The 22215-nt window shown below is 30.4% G+C and overlaps 1 protein-coding gene across 1 annotated transcript; it reads left to right on the forward strand.

Annotated features, from left to right (window-relative positions):
- Positions 1-3061: 3061 nt before the first annotated feature.
- Positions 3062-11922, forward strand: LOC145844938 (uncharacterized). The gene is made up of 9 exons (XM_082952355.1): positions 3062-3226; positions 3542-3737; positions 3852-4053; positions 4335-6027; positions 6079-6453; positions 6499-6681; positions 6775-8541; positions 8587-8637; positions 8671-11922. The coding sequence occupies exons 1-9, from the start codon at positions 3077-3079 to the stop codon at positions 11341-11343; spliced, it is 7290 nt and encodes a 2429-aa protein (XP_082808481.1). The 5' UTR covers positions 3062-3076; the 3' UTR covers positions 11344-11922.
- Positions 11923-22215: the final 10293 nt, after the last annotated feature.

Raw genomic sequence — 22215 nt, forward strand, 5'->3', positions numbered from 1 at the left:
CTGCATGTTAAAAGTATTTCAGTTTTTGTTATGTAATGTCTGCTGATTTGTGTGTAATAAAAATGTAGTTTGTTTTGGTAGTCACATTTCAGACAGGTTCGGAAGTAAAAATCAATAAAGTGTAGTTGCGATCATCATTTAAAAGATTGTTTTGTGATTCTTAAAAAAGGGCAAGCTTAAATTAATGAGTTCTAGCAAAACATAATTTTTATTTTTTAGAAAAGTTTAATAATAGTATTTTCTTGTATGTAGTAGGAGATTAGTAATATTTACTTTTTAAAAGATTTAGACGAGCAGAAAGAAACAACGTATTAAACTTTTTTTAGATTGTAGTTAACGTTTAGATAAAGTACAATTAAAATAATTTTTGCTAAATCATTTTGAATAAAATAAAATTTTAATAATTTTAATAAAAACCACTTATTGCTATTAGTTAAACATTACGATCTACAGAGTTTATTTAAAAATTAAAAAAATAAATTGTTGTTAGTAATGAAGTATTATTAGTGAACTAATTCAAACAAAATCTTATTTACTTATAAAATTTAACTACCAATGGTAATTATTTTGTAAAGTTTTACAGTAAACATATTTTGTATCAGAAATATACTTTAGTTAGTGATAAAATTCTTGTTGAAAGTACAAGAGTTTTTATGGTTATAATTTTAGCTGTTTTTAAAATTATTTATCATGATAAACATCGTATGGTTTTTATGAAAAGCACTTCTTTCTTTTTACAAAAGACGTATCTATTTAAGTTACATTTCTTAGTCTTTGTAAAACATTTTAAACTAAAATTTCACCAATGAACAAACTTTTTTAATAAATAGATTAATACTTAGATAAAATTTATCTTTGGGTAATTTACCGCTTGTTTTTTATTTAAGTTTTGTGTAAACAAGAATCTCTTTTGTACATAGTAATGATGTATAACTTTTAAAAGTTTTATCAATATAAAGTGTTGCTACAACTAGTTTCTTAGAAAGTTAAACAACTTTTTCGACATAACTTGTAAATTAGTGTTTATTTACAAGTACTTGTAACTTGTTTAGTGTTTATAATATTTTATTTTTTAATGTTTTTAGTCTAGCTGATGTAAACTACAAAATAACTTAAAAACTACTTTATTTAACAAACATAAGTGTGTTAAAAGCTTCAAATAATTTTTTTAATGTTCATTTGTCATACTCATATGTCATAATATACATTTCTAGCTAAGTTACTATAAAAAGCTGAATTTATCTTTTAAAAAAAAAGTTATATAAGTTTATAGCTTCCATAAGTATAAAAAACTAAAACATATAAGTTTTAAAGAGTTCAATATATGAAGTACTAAACAAATCTTTTTAGTTTTATTAATCAAATAAAATATATATATCTATATAACTTTTTTGTAAAGGGAATTTTCAAAGCAGTTTTGTTTAGAACGATTAACTTGAAATAGTCTTTTGATAAACTAAACGTAAAATGTTAAGTTTTAATCTAGGCAATAACTTTTAACAAAAGAAAATTAAAACAGTTATCAATACAATTTTATTATTTATCTATATTTAATGTTTAGTAATTTTAATTTGTTATTAATCCAGCATAATTGTTTTTGAATCCATAGTTTAACAATTCTTAAACAGAAAGAAAATAGTAAACTAGCAGAAGTCCTACACAATCAGTACTTAAATGTTAGAACAAGTTTAAATGGTTACGCAGTCTTTGTTTTAAGTTTTTAAAAAGGTTTACTAATTGCAATTGAACACAAACACTTAAGTTTTAAATTAAGATATAACTTAATGTATAGTAACAATAATATATTTTTTTGCATTAGTTATAGGTTATATAAAGCCGTCAAGTATATAACAGAGTAATAAAAACAAATGTCTAAAAACATATATGGTTTTATTTGATTAACTGCTTGTACTGAGATGATAATTTTCTTTTATAGTTTATTCAATTTAAAAAAAAAACTTATATCATAACAATAGTAAAAAAGTGTTCATTCTTATTTGAAGTTTTTAGCGATTAAAAATATTTAGTTACAGTTATCATTTATTAATGGTAATAAAACATGCAGGTTATGATCATATTAATTTCTGCTTTTACCTTCAAAAATGTTATAGTTAACTTGATAAGTAATTTTAACCACAAACACTGTATTTATAAAATATTAAACAGTTAGTTTTAATTGGTGTATAAACTTGTATTTGATTTCTCATACAATGTTGTTTGTATTTAAAGTAATTTAATATTTTATGCTAAAACTTCTGTGCGTTTATTTATATAATGCTTATTAAACCACAAATATTCAATATAACAAAAAAAAAAAGCGTCTTTGTTTCCAAAAACAGAAGCCGCCAAAACAAACTCGGTTTATACCGGAGCTTAGTATGATGAAGATTAATTTCAAACAAGTAATCAAAAAAGACAAAATATTTTCTGGCTGAGAGCTTGGATTTCAGCTCACACAAAACTCTCTGTGAACGCAAAGTTCACTTGAACAAAGAAATTCGTCTTGGTTGTTGATATAAGAGCGCATTGTCTGTTTAGCCATCACCGCCCGACTGTTCTATCGCTCGTGTATGTATACAAGAAATAATCTTCTTCTTTATTGAATGCCATATTGTTAGCCATCTAAACTTTCAATTGAATACACTGTTATCTTGTTGATGTAAAGGTTGCATAATGTTATTACAGATGAGAGTTGTGTAACAATTTTGAATATCATAAATATATTGTTCATGTACCAAGAACTATCAAGAAGTTTTAAAGACTAGACTGACGGGTCAAATAGTATTTTGTAATGTTCTGCCTATACTCAAGTTTAACAATTTTATTGTCTGTACAATGTTTCACTCGCTTGAAATAGTTTAAACGAGATCCTCAATTGAATAACAAAGTCTTATTCAAATAGAATACATTGTTTTGACAATAAAATTAAAAAAATTGAGTTAGCATTATCCTTGTTATTAAGTTGAGAACTTTTATTATTATCTCTAAAGTAAAAGTACATAATGTTCTGCACTAAACTGAAACAATAGACATTGTATTTTTACAGATGGTAGTTGTGTAACATAGTTTCTACAAAATGTCAGATCAGAACAACTACAGCTACTTGGGATCCTACAACAGCCTGAAGGATCCCCATCTCAAGGGCTTCTTCAGCAGCCCTCCCATAAGAAGACACCTGAGGAGAAAGGGGTTGATCACAAGGAAGGGAGCAATCGTCTCCGAAAAAGTCAGTTTTTTTCTTGGTATCAGTTCATTAAATTAAAAATAAAATTAACAATCAACGCAATGTGATGTAAACTTATATAGTTTTTTTTTTTTTGAATCTAATGAGTCTAAAACTAGAGTCAATCTCAGCAGGAAAGTTTGAAAATAGTTGTTTAAAACTTAGTCACTTAACTTAAGAAGTATTAAACTGTAAAATATCACTTTACTTTTTATAACATGTTTGAAACTGTTTTATAACATGTAAATTAAAACGTATTTTAAAGATGATTTACAAACCTTTTTAACATGAACTTTACTCATAAATTAGTTTTCGCAGGACTTCTACCTTCGAAACGCGCAGAAGGACCACCGCAAGCATGTGCAGGACGCGTTGGCGCAGGCCATCGTGGACAAGACGCTGGACATGGAGCGGCAGGCGCACTTCAAGAGGCAGCAGGAGCGCGAGAGGAGGTACAAGCAGCAACTGGTGGCCGCCATCAAGAACAGCAGAAACCAGCCCAGGGACGAGAACGGTGAATAAACAAAAAAAAATAAGATAAATTAAATATCTGACTGTTGACGAAATAAAAATTATTGATAAACTTTTGCTTTAAAGTGTTTTACAAAAATAAACAAAATTTTATTAGTTCTACCCCTGCTCATGCCCAAACCGCCAAGCGGAAAGAGGGGCGGCAAGTCGAGAGGAGGGCAGAAGAAGCAGCCGATGAACGAGAGGGTATTGAAGAGCCCCATGGCGGTTTCGGTGCGGAACTCGATGAAGCTGCACAGGAGGGAACCCCCCATGATAAAACCGGCGCTGAACAAGTCGCTGGGCAGCATCACTTTCAGGTAGGAAAATGATATGAATAATAAATTGATTAATGTTATTATGAATTAAATGCATTAAAAATTTTAGTTTTCTATTTAGAATTTAAGGCAGTCACATGTATTTACATTAATCAAAAAGTAAGCCAGCATTGTTAAAGAATCGCTTTATATTACCTAAACTCATTTTTTTCGAAATTAAACCTATACAAACAACACTCTCAGTCTTTCCACTAGTTATGAATTTGTTTTGATAGGTTGCGCTTATATTAGTTTTTTTTTCTTAAACTAAAAATTTTTCCCAGGTACCTCGGCCCGCTAATCAAGCTCGACTACGAGAAGGAGGACCCGCGCGACGACATCACCATCATGCAGCAGCACAACGGCGGGGAAAACCTGTGCGTCTACCACGGCAAGCACCAGCCGGGCGAGGAGTTCACCGTGACGTCACAACGGCACTCGGGATTCCCCTTTTCAATAACTCTGTACGTGAACAACATGAAGGCAGACAGGTTGAGCGCCTGCTGCGAGTACAAGCACAAGCCGAAGCGGAAGCTGGGCCAGTTCAAGTTCGTCAGGGTGACGGGGGCGCACCCGTGCTACAAGTGCATGATGGTGCAGAGGCGCAAGCAGCTGAAGAAAAACAAGAAGGAGGCGCAGCAGCAGCAGAAGGCGCACACGCCCGTGCCGCCCCGGAAGCTGTCGCCCATAAAGTTCGAGAACTCGTCGGTGGGAGGTGAGAGCAGCTCGGAGGGGGAGAGCGTCTCCTCGTTCTCGGCGGTTTCGAAGGGGGGCGAGAACAAAGCTTCGAGGCCGACGTCGAAGGCGTCTTCCAAGAGGAGGTCGAGAAGGTCGTCGAGGAAGGCGTCGGCGGCTTCGTCTAAGAAGTCTGCGGGATCGGCAAAGGAAGAAAAGGAGGTTGCAGAGAAAGTTTCGTCGGAAAAGGAAGCGAAGGAATCTTCGTCAAGCTCGAGCGATTCGGAAGCTGAAAACGATTCTGTTAAAGTTGCTGAAAGCGTGGAAGTAAAAGGAGAGACTGTAGAAGTAAAAACAGAAGAAGTTGTTGCTGTAGAAACAAAATCAAGAAAATCTTCATCATCCAGTTCAAGTGATTCAGAGACTGAAAAGGAATCTATCAAAGATATTGTAAAAGCTGAAGAACTTAAAGAGCAATCTTCAGAAATTAAAGATGAAACAGGAGAAGTCGCAGCAATCGAAACAAAATCAAGAAAGTCTTCCTCCTCATCAAGCTCAAGTGACTCAGTAAGTGAGAAAGTCGTCACAGAAGCCGAAGAAATTAAAGAAGAAGCAGCAGAAGTAGAAGTAGAAGCAAAAGAAGTTGTTGCTGATGAAACAAAATCAAGAAAGTCTTCATCTTCAAGTTCAAGCGATTCAGAAACTGAAAAATACTCTACAAAAGTCGTATCGGAAACAGAAGAGATAAAAGAAGCAATAGAAGATGTTGCAGCAGCTGAAACAAAGTCTTCAAAATCGTCGTCTTCAAGCGATTCGGAATCTGAAAAAGAATTTGTTACAGTGGTTACAAAATCTGCATCAGTCAAAGAAGAGACTGCAGAAATTAAAGAAGAAGTTAAGGAAGTTGTAGCTGTTGAAACAAAATCAAGAAAGTCTTCATCATCATCTTCAAGCTCACGTAACTCAGAAACTGAAAAAGAATCTGTTACAGTGTTTACAGAATCTGCATCAGTTAAAGAAAAGGCTGAAGAAATTAAAGAAGAAGTTAAAGAAGTTGTAGCTGTTGAAACAAAATCAAGAAAGTCTTCTTCTTCAAGCTCAAGCAACTCAGAAACTGAAAAAGAGTCTGTTACAATTGTCACAACATCTGCATCAAATAAAGAAGAGACTGAAGAAATAAAAGAAGTTGTAGGTGTTGAAACAAAATCAAGAAAGTCTTCTTCTTCAAGCTCAAGCGATTCAGAAACTGAAAAAGAATCTGTCAAAGTTGCTGCAGAAACTGTAGCAGTTAAAGAAGAAACTGTAGAAGTAAAAGTAGATGAAGTTGTTGCTATTGAAACAAAATCAAGAAAGTCTTCTTCTTCAAGCTCAAGCGACTCAGAAACTGAAAAAGAATCTGTCAAAGTTGTAGCAGAAACTGTAGCCGTTAAAGAAGAAACTGTAGAAGTAAAAGCAGAAGAAATTGTTACTGTTGAAACAAAATCAAGAAAGTCTTCTTCTTCAAGCTCAAGCGATTCAGAAACTGAAAAAGAATCTGTCAAAGTTGTAGCAGAAGCTGTAGAAGTTAAAACAGAGACTGTAGAAGTAAAAGCAGAAGAAATTGTTGCTGTTGAAACAAAATCAAGAAAGTCTTCTTCTTCAAGCTCTAGCTCAAGCGATTCAGAAACTGAAAAAGAATCTGTCAAAGCTGTAGCAGAAACTGTAGCAGTTAAAACAGAGACTGTAGAAGTAAAAGCAGAAGAAATTGTTACTGTTGAAACAAAATCAAGAAAGTCTTCTTCTTCAAGCTCAAGCGACTCAGAAACTGAAAAAGAATCTGTCAAAGTTGTAGAACAAGGTGTAGTCGTTAAAGAAGAGACTACAGAAGTAAAAACAGAAGAAGTTGTTGCTGTTGAAACAAAATCAAGAAAATCTTCATCATCTAGCTCAAGCGACTCAGAAACTGAAAAGGAATCTGTCAAAGTTGCTGCAGAAACTGTAGCAATTAAAGAAGAAACTGTAGAAGTAAAAGTAGATGAAGTTGTTGCTATTGAAACAAAATCAAGAAAGTCTTCTTCTTCAAGCTCTAGCTCAAGAGACTCAGAAACTGAAAAGGAATCTGTCAAAGTTGCTGCAGAAACTGTAGCAGTTAAAGAAGAAACTGTAGAAGTAAAAGTAGATGAAGTTGTTGCTATTGAAACAAAATCAAGAAAGTCTTCTTCTTCAAGCTCTAGCTCAAGCGACTCAGAAACTGAAAAAGAATCTGTCAAAGTTGTTGCAGAAACTGTAGAAAATAAAGAAGAGACTGCAGAAGTAAAAACAGAAGAAGTTGTTGCTGTTGAAACAAAATCAAGAAAGTCTTCATCTTCAAGCTCAAGTAACTCAGAATCTGAAAAAGAATCTGTCAAAGTTGTAGCAGAAACTGTAGAAGTTAAAACAGAGACTGTAGAAGTAAAAGCAGAAGAAATTGTTACTGTTGAAACAAAATCAAGAAAGTCTTCATCTTCAAGCTCAAGCGACTCAGAAACTAAAAAAGAATCTGTCAAAGTTGTAGCAGAAGCTGTAGCCATTAAAGAAGAAACTGTAGAAGTAAAAGCAGAAGAAGTTGTTGCTGTTGAAACAAAATCAAGAAAGTCTTCTTCTTCAAGCTCTAGCTCAAGCGACTCAGAAACTGAAAAAGAATCTGTTAAAGTTGTTGCTGTAGCTGCAGCAGTTAAAGAAGAGACTGCAGAAATAAAAACAGAAGAAGTTTTAACTGTTGAAACAAAATCAAGAAAGTCTTCATCATCTAGCTCAAGCGATTTAGAAACAGAAAAAGAATCTGTCAAAGTTGTAGCAGAACCTGTAGAAGTTAAAACAGAGACTGTAGAAGTAAAAGCAGAAGAAATTGTTGCTGTAAAAACAAAATCAAGAAAGTCTTCTTCTTCAAGCTCAAGCGACTCAGAAACTGAAAAAGAATCTGTCAAAGTTGTAGCAGAAGCTGTAGAAGTTAAAACAGAAACTGTAGAAGTAAAAGCAGAAGAAATTGTTGCTGTTGAAACAAAATCAAGAAAGTCTTCATCTTCAAGCTCAAGCGATTCAGAAACAGAAAAGGATTCTGTCAAAGTTGTAACAGAAACTGTAGAAGTTAAAACAGAGACTGTAGAAGTAAAAGCAAAAGAAATTGTTGCTGTTGAAACAAAATCAAGAAAGTCTTCATCTTCAAGCTCAAGCGATTCAGAAACAGAAAAGGATTCTGTCAAAGTTGTAGCAGAAACTGTAGAAGTTAAAACAGAGACTGTAGAAGTAAAAGCAGAAGAAGTTTTTGCTGTTGAAACAAAATCAAGAAAGTCTTCATCTTCAAGCTCAAGCGACTCAGAAACTGAAAAAGAATCTGTCAAAGTTGTAGCAGAAGCTGTAGAAGTTAAAACAGAAACTGTAGAAGTAAAAGCAGAAGAAATTGTTGCTGTTGAAACAAAATCAAGAAAGTCTTCTTCTTCAAGCTCAAGCGATTCAGAAACAGAAAAGGAATCTGTCAAAGTTGTAGCAGAAACTGTAGAAGTTAAAACAGAGACTGTAGAAGTAAAAGCAGAAGAAATTGTTGCTATTGAAACAAAATCAAGAAAGTCTTCTTCTTCAAGCTCAAGCGATTCAGAAACAGAAAAGGAATCTGTCAAAGTTGTAGCAGAAACTGTAGAAGTTAAAACAGAGACTGTAGAAGTAAAAGCAGAAGAAATTGTTGCTATTGAAACAAAATCAAGAAAGTCTTCATCTTCAAGCTCAAGCGACTCAGAAACTGAAAAAGAATCTGTCAAAGTTGTAGCAGAAGCTGTAGAAGTTAAAGTAAAAACTGCAGAAGTAAAAGCAGAAGAAATTGTTGGTGTTGAAACAAAATCAAGAAAGTCTTCATCTTCTAGCTCAAGCGATTCAGAAACAGAAAAGGAATCTGTCAAAGTTGTTGCAAAAACTGTAGATGTTAAAACAGAGACTGTAGAAGTAAAAGCAGAAGAAATTGTTGCTGTAGAAACAAAATCAAGAAAGTCTTCTTCTTCAAGCTCAAGCGACTCAGAAACTGAAAAAGAATCTGTTAAAGTTGTAGCAGAAACTGTAGAAAATAAAGAAGAGACTGTAGAAGTAAAAGCAGAAGAAGTTGTTGCTGTTGAAACAAAATCAAGAAAGTCTTCATCTTCTAGCTCAAGCGATTCAGAAACTGAAAAAGAATCTGTTAAAGTTGTTGATGTAGCTGCAGCAGTTAAAGAAGAGACTACAGAAATAAAAACAGAAGAAGTTGTTGCTGTTGAAACAAAATCAAGAAAGTCTTCTTCTTCAAGCTCAAGCGATACAGAAACAGAAAAAGAATCTGTCAAAGTTGTAGCAGAAGCTGTAGAAGTTAAAGTAGAAACTGCAGAAGTAAAAACAGAAGAAATTGTTGCGGTCGAAACAAAATCAAGAAAGTCTTCTTCTTCAAGCTCAAGCTCAAGCGACTCAGAAACTGAAAAAGAATCTGTTAAAGTTGTTGCTGTAGCTGCAGCAGTTAAAGAAGAAACTGTAGAAGTAAAAGCAGAAGAAATTGTTGCTATTGAAACAAAATCAAGAAAGTCTTCTTCTTCAAGCTCAAGCGATTCAGAAACTGAAAAAGAATCTGTCAAAGTTGTAGCAGAAGCTGTAGAAGTTAAAACAGAGACTGTAGAAGTAAAAGCAGAAGAAGTTGTTGCTGTTGAAACAAAATCAAGAAAGTCTTCTTCTTCAAGCTCTAGCTCAAGCGATTCAGAAACTGAAAAAGAATCTGTCAAAGCTGTAGCAGAAACTGTAGAAGTTAAAGAAGAAACTGTAGAAGTAAAAGCAGAAGAAATTGTTGCTGTTGAAACAAAATCAAGAAAGTCTTCTTCTTCAAGCTCAAGCGATACAGAAACAGAAAAAGAATCTGTCAAAGTTGTAGCAGAAGCTGTAGAAGTTAAAGTAGAAACTGCAGAAGTAAAAACAGAAGAAATTGTTGCGGTTGAAACAAAATCAAGAAAGTCTTCTTCATCAAGCTCAAGCTCAAGCGACTCAGAAACTGAAAAAGAATCTGTTAAAGTTGTTGCTGTAGCTGCAGCAGTTAAAGAAGAAACTGTAGAAGTAAAAGCAGAAGAAATTGTTGCTATTGAAACAAAATCAAGAAAGTCTTCTTCTTCAAGCTCAAGCGATTCAGAAACTGAAAAAGAATCTGTCAAAGTTGTAGTAGAAGCTGTAGCAGTTAAAACAGAGACTGTAGAAGTAAAAGCAGAAGAAATTGTTGCTGTTGAAACAAAATCAAGAAAGTCTTCTTCTTCAAGCTCTAGCTCAAGCGATTCAGAAACTGAAAAAGAATCTGTCAAAGCTGTAGCAGAAACTGTAGAAGTTAAAGAAGAAACTGTAGAAGTAAAAGCAGAAGAAATTGTTGCTGTTGAAACAAAATCAAGAAAGTCTTCATCTTCAAGCTCAAGCGATTCAGAAACAGAAAAGGATTCTGTCAAAGTTGTAGCAGAACCTGTAGAAGTTAAAACAGAGACTGTAGAAGTAAAAGCAGAAGAAATTGTTACTGTTGAAACAAAATCAAGAAAGTCTTCATCTTCAAGCTCAAGCGATTCAGAAACAGAAAAAGAATCTGTCAAAGTTGTAGCAGAAACTGTAGAAGTTAAAGGAGAGACTGTAGAAGTAAAAGCAGAAGAAATTGTTGCTGTAGAAACAAAATCAAGAAAGTCTTCTTCTTCAAGCTCCAGCTCAAGTGATTCAGAAACTGAAAAAGAAACTGCTAAAGCTGACGAAACAAAAGAAGAGGCGACGGAAAACACAATTAACACTTCTAACGACAATTCCATACTAGACGAAATAAAAGACAGAAGTGTTATAGACCTACAGTACTACAACTTAGAACAGTACCATATCGACGAACTAAACACCTATTTAGTATCGAGCAACGACTCAATTGAAAGCTTGCTTCTAAGAGGCTGCTCGCTGGGCCACGACGCCGTCAAAAGCATCCTGAAGTCGCTGATCACCAGCAAGAGAAAGCTTGAAACGCTCAACGTCGCCACCAACGACCTCGGCGAGAGCTCCGTCAACTACGTCCTGCAGGCTGTCAGGAGCTGCGAGATAAAACACCTGGTCATGGACGGCAACCCCCTGGCGGACAGGGGAACCAAGCTGCTCATGCGCGGCCTCGCCAAGCAGTGCATCAGCGAGAAGGCCAAAAACTCCGACCTCAGCTCCATCTCGTCCAGCAGCGACGAGAGCAAGAAGGACGATGACGTCACCGAAGAAAGCAGCCAATTGGAAAGCTTGTCCCTGGACGCCACCGAGATTGACGTCAAAGGGCTCAAGAACATCATCGCCTTTTTGAGCCTCAACCCGCCGCTGAAGTCGCTCAGCCTGAACGAGAACGAGAACCTCAGCGACAAGTTGCGCCTCCTGTGGAAGGTCTTCGCCAAAAAGAGGAACGTCAGCCTCAAGTTCATCTCCCTCAGCGGCAACAAGATGCTCAACGAGGACCTGGACTCTTTCTTCGAGCTGATGGACTTCAAGTCGAGCATATCCTCGATCTGCCTGACAAACAACGAGTTTGAGGAGAGCGTTTTGCAGAAACTGTCGGAGTTCGCGGCTAAGAATGGCATCAGTCTGAACGCTAACACGAACGAGTAAATTTTATAAAATAACTAGAAATTAGTTTTTACTTGATAGTTTTCTCAAAAACGATTTTTCTGCGTTTAAAAAAGACATCAAATGTTTTTTTCATATTGCACTGTGACTTTAAACTGCAAATAGTTTTAATATTGCAAAAAGTTATGTAACCAGGTTTCAATACGTTTTTACAATCAAATAATGATAATCTCTAATTTCCAGCTTTTTGATGTTATGAACACTTTTAAAATTTCCAAACGACTATCAGTGTTAGCAATTTTTCCAAAATACTTTTTCATACTAATTTTTTTTTTTTTTAATGAGCGTACAACATTAGCTAATACTTTTTCATATATTTTATTTTTCACCATTTCCTTTCGTGCAGTATTTTTAGTGCATTCCAGTGCTAACGAGAGCACAACAGCGTACAATAGAAGCATTTTAGCGGGCAAATTGAGTACCACTCGTCTGTGGAGTGTTTTTCTTTCGATCGGGCTGACCATTGTTACGTAATGACACTCGGTTGCGTCTTAACAATCTTTTTTTTTTGTTGATATCTGGCGGCGCGATAATCTCGGCTGAGTACCAGCCCACTTATTCATTTCCTACCTAATTTTGTTTTTCTTTGCTTGTTTTTTGTTTTTTCGGTTTACCACTGTTTTATATTTCCTTCCACTGTTGTTCTGTCGCTATACTCTCGTATAATAAATAGTTTATGCCTTTTGGTTTTGTCAGTAGTTTATTATTTTTATTTTAACACCTTTTTATTGCTTAAGATAATATATATAAAAAAAAATAAGAAATAGGTCAAATTTATATTTAAACCAAAACTAACGAGAAATAATAACAAAGTTACGGCAAACAATCATTTTGCGTAACTATATGCAACTCATATTGCATCATAAAAGCTTTGTTTAGCTTGAATTAAAAATGGATTAAAATCCAATTGTTCACTGATGAAAAAATCATTGTAAAAGCACTTTGAACAAATTTACCAAAAATTTGTACGTGGTTGACACCTAATCTTAACCCAGCCTTATTAAATCAACACAAGTGAGCACAAAGCGACACAAGTTACTATGACACCACTTCAAGCCAAAACACTCGAGTGTGTGAAGTTATACAATGTTCAAGTTTGTTTTATTCGTGCTTTTTCTTTTATTCGGCGGTATGATTTTCACCTTGCAAGACGCACGCGCATTTTGTTTGTCTTTTATTATGACGACACATAATGGAAGGTTTGAGCGAAGTTTGCTCGAATTTCCCTTTTTAATATTGATATTCAGTATTTGTTTAGTGTTTGTGTTTGGCAATTACATAAATTAATAGCGCGTTACACTAACAACCAAACATTAGTATGTGATGTTACATGGTTTTTTAATTTACTGATGATGTTTATTTTATTTTATTTTAGCTTTTTAACTTTAGTTTAATGAATATTTTCTTTTTTATAAATAGTTCTAAAATATAGCAATGCTTTAAATTTATATACAGTTATGAAAAAAAATTGTTTAATTATGTACGAAGATACACTGTAGTTAATTTAGTATTAAACTTTGAAAATTAATTAAACAAAAACTTAATTTTTAGTAAAAATTTAAACTTTAAAGTTTACAAATGTAATTAAAACCTTTTTATCTAATATATATTTTATTCAATCTGCGTTATAATAAAAACTGAAAATTTGATAAACTTTTGTTTATAAAATAGTTATCTATAGTTTTGCACTTTAGCATGTTTAAAACTATCATCTTTATGAAACGTTATAGTCACTAGAAGTAAACTATTTCGAGTTATTCCAGCTTAGCAAAATCTTTGTCTATTTCGGAGACCATTATATATAGTTTTAATTGTTACTCTCTTTAAATTCAAACCAAAAAGTAATTTATTGAAAACAATATTTAAGTCCAAAACATTTTTAATCGGCTTACACTACTCAATAAATTATAATACATTGTTAATATATTATTCAAGGTGGGTAGTTAAATAAAATTTTAACATCTTTTCTGCAACTTTTGTTTTCTCTGACATAAAGATAGCCTCGTAAATGTTTAAATAAACAAAGTTCAGTAATAAACAATAAACAATATACAATGGCTAGATTAATATTTGCTTTACACTATCTATAGATTGACTGAAGTAATATTGAACTAAAACATTTTTTATGTAAATTATGACTTTAACTAAAACTTGTTGCTTAAAATTATTAAATAAACTTGTTTTTAATTGTAGTCAATTAAGTAGAAATTACTATAATAATAAGGAACTCTAAAAATTCTGTAACATAAAAAAAAAATAATTATAATATTTCTACTACTTACCTGTATAAGTTTAATTTAAATAAAGCTTGTATATATAAACACGAGTATAAAGTTTAGTAGAACTATTGAATATATTAAACATATTGAAGTAGGCTAAGATAACTTGACTAAAAGTAGATGCTTATACTTAAATAAATATTTAGATGTCTAAAGTAGTACCAAAAAATGGAAGTCTGTTAAGGATAATATTTTTCATAAACATCAAATGTAGAATGCATGAACTTTGATACTTGTTTTTATGTATTTTTGTAAGTTACAACATTAGAAAAAACTTCAAGTTTCATATGGGTATCATGAAAAAAAGAAACATATTTTAACTTTATTCGTATAATTCAGTAATTTAAATTGTACATTTGATTATAGAGCACTTAAGTGTTTTAGAAGCTGTATTAATAAAGGGGCTGCTTATGGGCAATAGGGTAGACAGGGTAAAAAAACATATAGAGAAATATACAAAACGAATGAAAACTGATCTTTTATTTACATGAACTAAAAAGCACAAAGATACATGATAATTAAATCACACTATAAGAAACTACAGTTGAACACAAATTTTATTAAGTATCTTAGAGCTTAAACCAAATAAGCATCCTAAATCTAACGTGTTTGTAATACAACATACTAAAGCACATCGCCTTCACCAGTTACTCGAGAGATTGCAAATAAAATGTTCGTTTAAATGCATTTCAAAATATTTAACTGCTTAAAATGAAACCATTTTATTTATTTTTATAATATTTTATTATACTTCAGAAAGACCATTTAATGATATTTATTTTTACAAAAAATCCCATATTTATTCACACGCTTTAAAATTATAAAATGAAATGTTGATTTCATTACAAAGCTATGCAAACCAAGTATTAATTTTTAATTTAATTATCAAAGGACTTGTTTAATATACATATTTGTCACGAAAATATAAAAAATGTGTTGTAAACTGCAACTTACACAAAAGGATTGGAAAATCTTCTCGAATACTAATAAAGACAAATGCAAAAAATTGTATACTTTAAAACCACTAAAAAGAATAATTACGAAAAAATATTTATTACAAGTTTTTTGGTTCAAAAGTTATTCTTACAAAAAGTCTTTTTAAAGTTACCTTACGTGCAAAATATATACCAAAATCTTTTTTTTTACTAGTTAACTTTGTCAACACATTGAAATTTGTTAGAGTAATTGTATAAGTAATTCAGTCTTATAATCTACAAAAGTTAATTTTCGCTTTTAGACTAATACTAAACAAGTATAGTTAAAAACATCTAAAACAGTTTTAATCACAAAAATCTTTAATCAATTGTAAATTGATTTATTTAAAATAGTATTATATGTTTTGGTTTTATAAAAACAAATAAAGAGATCTCAACTACTGGATAAAAGATACTTACATATCTTTTTAGACTTATTTAAGCACTGACGAGATCTTTGACCGAAACTTAGTTTGTAAAATAAATTCTTGAAAGAATAATATCATTATTTAAAATAGTCTTAACAAATATACTAATGGTCTACAGGATATCCAAAAGTGGGCGATTTTGGCTATAAGTGGGTGGGAAAAGACTATTCAGAGCCAAAAATTTAAATGAGTAGTTATAAAAGGGAGCTAGTTTATTAAATTTCTGCCTAGTAGGCAATTATGAAAATCAGTTTTGGAAACCCTGGCTTACATGACCATCATAAAGTACTTCAATTGTTTTTATAAATGATTTTGACTTATCAGCTATTTCTGTACGTTTTACTAAGTTAAGCACAATCAGTTATAAACAAAATTAGTTCTGAATTTATAAATAAATATTTTTTTGTGTTTGCGAAGAAAGAGATGCCAAACATTTTAATTAAATACACCGCTACACCAGTTTTTAATAAAACTTTGTAAATAAAACACAAAGATCACAAACAATTCATTTATTTTATTACAAAATATGAAGTTATATATAAAAAATAATAGTTTTATAAAACCAATACTATTCCACTCAGACTTTTGACTTTGTGTTCCTTATATGATGCTTAAAAAAATTGCACCAAATTTTCTTTACTTTTTTAACATTTTTTTTTCAAGTCTTTCGGTCAATCTTTTTTGTTTACAATTTAATGTATTCCACAAATATCAAGAGTACTTACTTACAATTATGCATAACAACTTTATAAGTAAAGTTAATTTTATTATTTGTGATAAAATGAACTAACTTGGTATAAAAAGGTAATATGTTCTCTGTACAAAAGTTTGTAAATGTAATTTAGTTACTACTTGGTTTGAAACTCGACTGTTATAAAAGTATAACAAAATCATATATAAATTAGTTGAAGACAATCTAAATTTATTAATTTAAACAAATAATTAATAGTTGATCTAAAAACTATAGTTAAGTTCAACAAAACAACCATCATGAATTTGTTGAGCAACGGTAAGTTAGATAACCAAGAAATAAAAGTAAAAATTTGCTTACACAACGTTGGAAATTTATAAAAAATGTAAAAATAAAACATAAAGTCTACAGAACTTTGATGAACAAAGTACAGCAGTATAGAACTTATTTTTTGAAAAAAAAAATAAAGCTTGAAATAACAGTTTCAATTAATAAATTTAATTTAGGATTTAGCTTTAAGTAGAACACCTTTAAAAAATTCTATATAATTTAAAAAGATAAGATAAAATAAATCGTTAAAAATAAAAGTCAGGGCACACTTAATTAAGGTGTTATAACAGTTAAAGAAAGCAACACGGTTAAATAAATCATTATCATACATCTTTTACTTTCACATTATCCTAAAAAAATAGATTGTCAGCTGAAAAATTATACAACTTACAGGGTTAAAATGTGGATATCCAAACAGGCTGAAGAAAAGACAACTTTATTGAAATCAAAAAATTACTTAATTTTTTTTAAACAACTTTCATTGTATTAAATATAGACTATATACTCATTTTTTGAAACGCACAACTGTTTTTTTTAGATTTTTACAATTAAATCGTTGTCACAATAAATTTCTAAATATTCGATTTTTTATCTTCAGGAATAATCTTTGTTGTTCGAAATTTGAGTCGTTCACATACTGCATTTGTACTAACTATATTGTAATTCAACTTTAATATAACATGTTAAAAATATCTTATTTTTCTGTATTTCAAAGCAAATGAGTATCAAGCCTATAATTCATGTTTGACAAACAAGACTTGTTATACATTTATCCTACACTGAAAATCTAACTTATGCTTAAAATGTAAACGAAACAATATCCGTACATTTTCTACAACAAAATATAATATTTTTTTTTAGAGGAAGTAAAATAGTAAAAATTCGAAGTTAGCTGGCGATTGCTTTTGATTAAAAGTGAAAAATATCTTATCTTTTGCAAACTTAAATCTATTTACTACAAAGTATAAAATATTTTTATATTTCTCTTAACTTATCTACATCTTTTTTAGTATTTGATTCAAGTATTGTACTAGAGTTCTACAACTGTACTGTTAAAGATAAATACTTAATTGAATTTTGATTGTAAAAGGAAAGAAGAAACATATTTTATTGTTTTAATCTAATTATAGTTAAACAATTTACAGTTGCAAAATAAACTGATTTATTTTAAAAAACACTTTTGTTTTATACTCAAGGAAAAAAAAACACAAAATTTTCATAACATATAATAATTAAAATTAAACATTTAATCAATCAAAAATATAACCACCTTAAACTAGCATTGTATTAGGATTTTAGGTAAATATTAATAATATTAAACACACAGCAAAGTTCAATGCTGTAGGCATGTATTTAAGAAAAAAAGATACTCAAGCTTTGCTTCAATGAAAGTTCAAGATATAAAATAATGCTTAAGATGCTTTTTGTTTGAGCTTATTCCGAAACCTTTATGTATTAGAAAGTATTTTAAAGCAAGAAGTTTACCAAAAGAATTGAACTTAATATAGTATACAGAAGATGGTTTATTGTTAAATCAGAATAAAAAAATGATACTAGAACTTAATTTTTATGTTTCGCTAATATTTTTCAACAAAAAAAGGCTAACATCACAGAGGGGCTTAATTTTTTTTTTTATAAATTTTATTTTTAAACATAAAACAAGTCTTTTTCAACAACACATATATATTTCAACAATTTTCTTCAGTGTGATTACAATTGTAACAAGGTAAAACAAATTTTAAACTTATATAGCCTTTTTAATTATATGAGAAATTATCAATTAATTAGCAAAAAAACCCTAAACTATAACAAAAAAAAAATTAAAAACAACAAGGAAAACGTAATTAACTGTAACAATTTAAAACAAAACAAAATTAGTCTAATTAAACAAGGATAATGAGTAATCAAATTCTCTTTGTTTGCATAATTCTGGCTTGTTTAAGTGAATATAAATAGCTTCTATTTTAATTAAATCAAAAATGTTCGTGCAACTTCTTAAAACTTTGAACTTTGTCTCACTGTAATTATTACCACATTTAGGATTTTTTACTAAGTGCTCTGAAATTGATGATCTTTTTGTTGCGTTTAAGGTTGCATTACTCATTTTCTTCGGTTGATTTTTGATATGGTCTTTCACGCACTTAGGTACGTGCTCTTTTATTCTTGTTTCTAAATGCCTAGAAGTTTGTCCTATATAGCTGTTTGCGCAACAGCATTTATACGTGTATACCACGCAACTTTTGTGTTTGTAGGATATTAGATCTTTACCTCTAGGATTTAGGATAGCAGTAGAAGTAAAAATTACTCTTGGTTTAGAAGCATGGTAAACTTTTTCTGTCATATTCTTGATATCTCTTTCAACTTGTTTTGATTTTTCACCCACATAGGGCAAAATTAATAGAACAGGACATTTCTCTGGTCCATAAGGTTTTGTGTACTTTAGTCTTTTCAATTCAGTTTTGAATACCTTATCAATCAACGGATTAGGATATCCGTTCTTTATTAGTAATTCTTTTATAACCTTAAGTTCATTCTGAAATACTTCTGGCGAACATATTTTATTTGCTCTATGAAATAGGGTTTTAATCAAACCAATTTTTCTTCTTTTACTGCAATATGATTGAAAGTTAAGGTATTGGCCAGTAAATGGTTTTCTGAAAATAGACGTTATGAATTTATTATCCTTTCTTTTGATTAAAACATCTAAAAATGATATTTGATCATTTTCTTCATTTTCTTTTGTAAATTTAATAGCACTATGCAAAGAGTTTAACCTCTCAAACAATAAATTACTAACTTTTACACTATCACTGATAACAAAACAATCATCCACGTATCTCATGTACTTACAATTTGAATCGAATTCTGGTAGAACTTTGTATTCAAGATAGCCCATAAATAACCAATAATAAATAAAAGACCATATCAAAAATCAACCGAAGAAAATGAGTAATGCAACCTTAAACGCAACAAAAAGATCATCAATTTCAGAGCACTTAGTAAAAAATCCTAAATGTGGTAATAATTACAGTGAGACAAAGTTCAAAGTTTTAAGAAGTTGCACGAACATTTTTGATTTAATTAAAATAGAAGCTATTTATATTCACTTAAACAAGCCAGAATTATGCAAACAAAGAGAATTTGATTACTCATTATCCTTGTTTAATTAGACTAATTTTGTTTTGTTTTAAATTGTTACAGTTAATTACGTTTTCCTTGTTGTTTTTAATTTTTTTTTTGTTATAGTTTAGGGTTTTTTTGCTAATTGATTGATAATTTCTCATATAATTAAAAAGGCTATATAAGTTTAAAATTTGTTTTACCTTGTTACAATTGTAATCACACTGAAGAAAATTGTTGAAATATATATGTGTTGTTGAAAAAGACTTGTTTTATGTATAAAAATTAAAATTAGCAGACATATGTTTAAAATTTTATTTTTAAAGTTAGAGAAAAGGTTAGGTTATAATAGGTGAGTGTTTCTGAATAAATATTTTCTTTTGTAGATACAAAAATCAAATTGATTTCAAAAAAGCATTATTAAAAAGCTAAAATTATTGCACTAGAATAAATGTATAAAGTTAAGGTGTTAGTATATTATCAAAAGGATTTCAATCACATAGGTCGAATTGAACTGACTAAAATTAACTAAATCACAACATCATCAGGTGTTGCATGAATTATTAGATGCATTTTCCCATTAACAATAAGTTTTCATCATCAGTTAATACAACTGGTTATAAATGCCTCATAGAATTAAATTTTTTTATAAGAAGTGCCCAAAGTTACAAAGCAGTATGCTTATTAATATATGTATTTTATTCTACAAATCTCTAAAAAATTAAATGACGTCACTACCAAGCTCAAATGTATAAATTTTTACTTTAATTTTATTTTAACGTTGAGTATAACTCTAGAACGCTCAGTTCCAACCCGCGATCATTTCCCACCCGCACAATTACCACTTGTTCAAACCCGAGAAAAGGTTTCCGACCAAGGATAAGGGTTAGGAGTAACAGTGATAGTAAAAAAATAAATAAGAAATTAATAAAAAATAACTTATGAAGTTAATAATAAACAAACAAAGAAAACCAATAAGATTAGGTGGGAAATGTATGTAAAGCGTTGAACTGAATAGTGTCGGCAGCATTGTGTATTTTGCCGGTCAATTTTTCTAGAAGAAAGTGCTCGAAGGCCGCACTGTAATTTAATTTGATAGAATGTACAGTACATAGTTTATTGATAAGTTGAGTAACAAAAAAGTATAGTTTAAAACTGAAAATTCATTTTAATGTTTCGCTAAGACTTTTCAAGAACAAAAAAAAGGTAAACATCACAGAGGGAACTAAAAAAGCTTTTTTTTTTTTGAATTTTATTTACCAAGTAAAAGTAATAGGTTATAATAGGTGAGTGCTTCTGAATAAATATATTTTTTTTGTTGATACAAAAATCAAATCGATTTCAAAAAAGTATTAATAAGCAGCTAAAATTATTTCAAGAGAATAAATGTATAATGAATAATGTTAAGGTATAGTGCTTGTTCACTTATCCGGACACATTGGGCAAGATTTTTCTATAAACATGTCCGGATAACTAAAAATCCGGATAACTACAAAAAATATTTTTTTTCATATTATGATAAAACTGCTGCATTTAATGCAATGCATAATAAAAATGTTATGGTAAAAACAAATACATAGTAATCGTGAGTAAATAATAAAAGCTAAACTGTAGGTTAATTTATTTTTTTTTCTATGGTAGAAAATCATCAGACTTACTAACCCTCTGCAACTTTATACGTTTTTTGAGGGTCAAGCAAGTAAAATTCATTCTACCTGCCCTAACTATTAGTTTAAAAAGATATTAATTTTTTTTAAAGAGAAGTTATAAAATAAAATAATAAATTAAATTTATCTTTAAAAACAAAAAATAATGTAAAGCTATCTCTTTAAATCAAATAAAAGACTTTTTTTGAATTAAAAAACAGACTGAAAGAAAACGAGAAACTTTGACTAAGTTTTAAGTCAATTTAACGGAAACAAATCACTCCTAACAAACTAGTTTCTATTGGAAGTTTTACTAAAATAAAAAATAATAGACGTTTTTTTATAGTTTTTGTACGTTTTTCAGCAGAAAACTCATGGAATTCAAAAAATTGTGAAATTTTTTGAATGAATTTTTGTGTTTACTATTGAATATTTTTAGAATCTTTTTCTGACCGAAACTGTCCGGATAAGTGAATAAGCACTGTACTTATATAATAGAAATTTATCAAAATGGTTTTAAACACATAGATCGACTTGAACTGATTTGAATAAACTAAATCACACTTTCATAAGATGTGGCATAAATGTCATATGTGTTACCATTTAAAAATACCTTTCACTACCAGTTAGTATAACTGGTCATAAATTACCCTCTTTCAGCATTATCTTCAGCTCTAATAGTCCCGGCAAGCATGGTTACTTATATAAGTTTTTGTTCTACAAATCTATGAAAATCTAAATGACGTCAATAACAAGCTAAGATGAAAATTTTTTTTTGGATTTTTTAGAACTTTTACGTTGAGTTTACGTTGAGTATAAGAAGGTGCTCGCATGTCGCACTGCAACTTGTAATATTTCAAATGTGTAAATGTTTACTTTAATTTTTTTAAATGTTGAGTTTAATTCTGGAATCGCTCAGTTCTAATCCGCGATAATTTCCCATTCGCACAATTACCACCCGATCAAATCCGAGAAACGGTTACCGACCAAGGATAAGGGTTAGGGGTAACAGTGATAGTAAAAAATAAACAAAAAATTAATAAAAAAACTTAAAAAGATAAACAAACAAAGAAAAGCAATAAAATAGGTGGGAAAAGTAAGTATACGTTTAACTCAGTAGTCGGCAGCATTTTATATTTTTCAGTTCAATTTTCCTAGAAGAAGGTGCTCGCAGCCCGAACTATAATTTAATTTCGTAGAATGTACAGTACATAGTTTATCAATAAATTGGGTAATAAAAAGAAGTACAGTCTAAAACTGAAAACGTATTTTAATGTAAGAGGAACAAAAAAAGTAAAAAGTTGTTTTTTAAGTTTTATTTAATAAGCAAAATATATATACATGAAAGGTAAGTGCTTCTGTATAAACAAATGTTTTTGTTGATAA

This window comes from Thalia democratica, chromosome 9, assembly GCF_965202585.1.
Source record: "Thalia democratica chromosome 9, ktThaDemo2.hap1.1, whole genome shotgun sequence".
Classification (NCBI taxonomy): Eukaryota; Metazoa; Chordata; class Thaliacea; order Salpida; family Salpidae; genus Thalia; species Thalia democratica.

What these genes read in the sequence shown, in the direction of transcription:
- LOC145844938 (XM_082952355.1), top strand. Translation starts at nt 3,077, where the DNA reads ATGTCAGATCAGAACAACTACAGCTACTTGGGATCCTACAACAGCCTG. An exon ending in GAGCAATCGTCTCCGAAAAA is followed by an intron (nt 3,227 to 3,541) that starts GTCAGTTTTTTT and finishes TAGTTTTCGCAG; the next exon opens with GACTTCTACCTTCGAAACGC. An exon ending in CAGAAACTGAAAAGGAATCT is followed by an intron (nt 6,682 to 6,774) that starts GTCAAAGTTGCT and finishes AAATCAAGAAAG; the next exon opens with TCTTCTTCTTCAAGCTCTAG.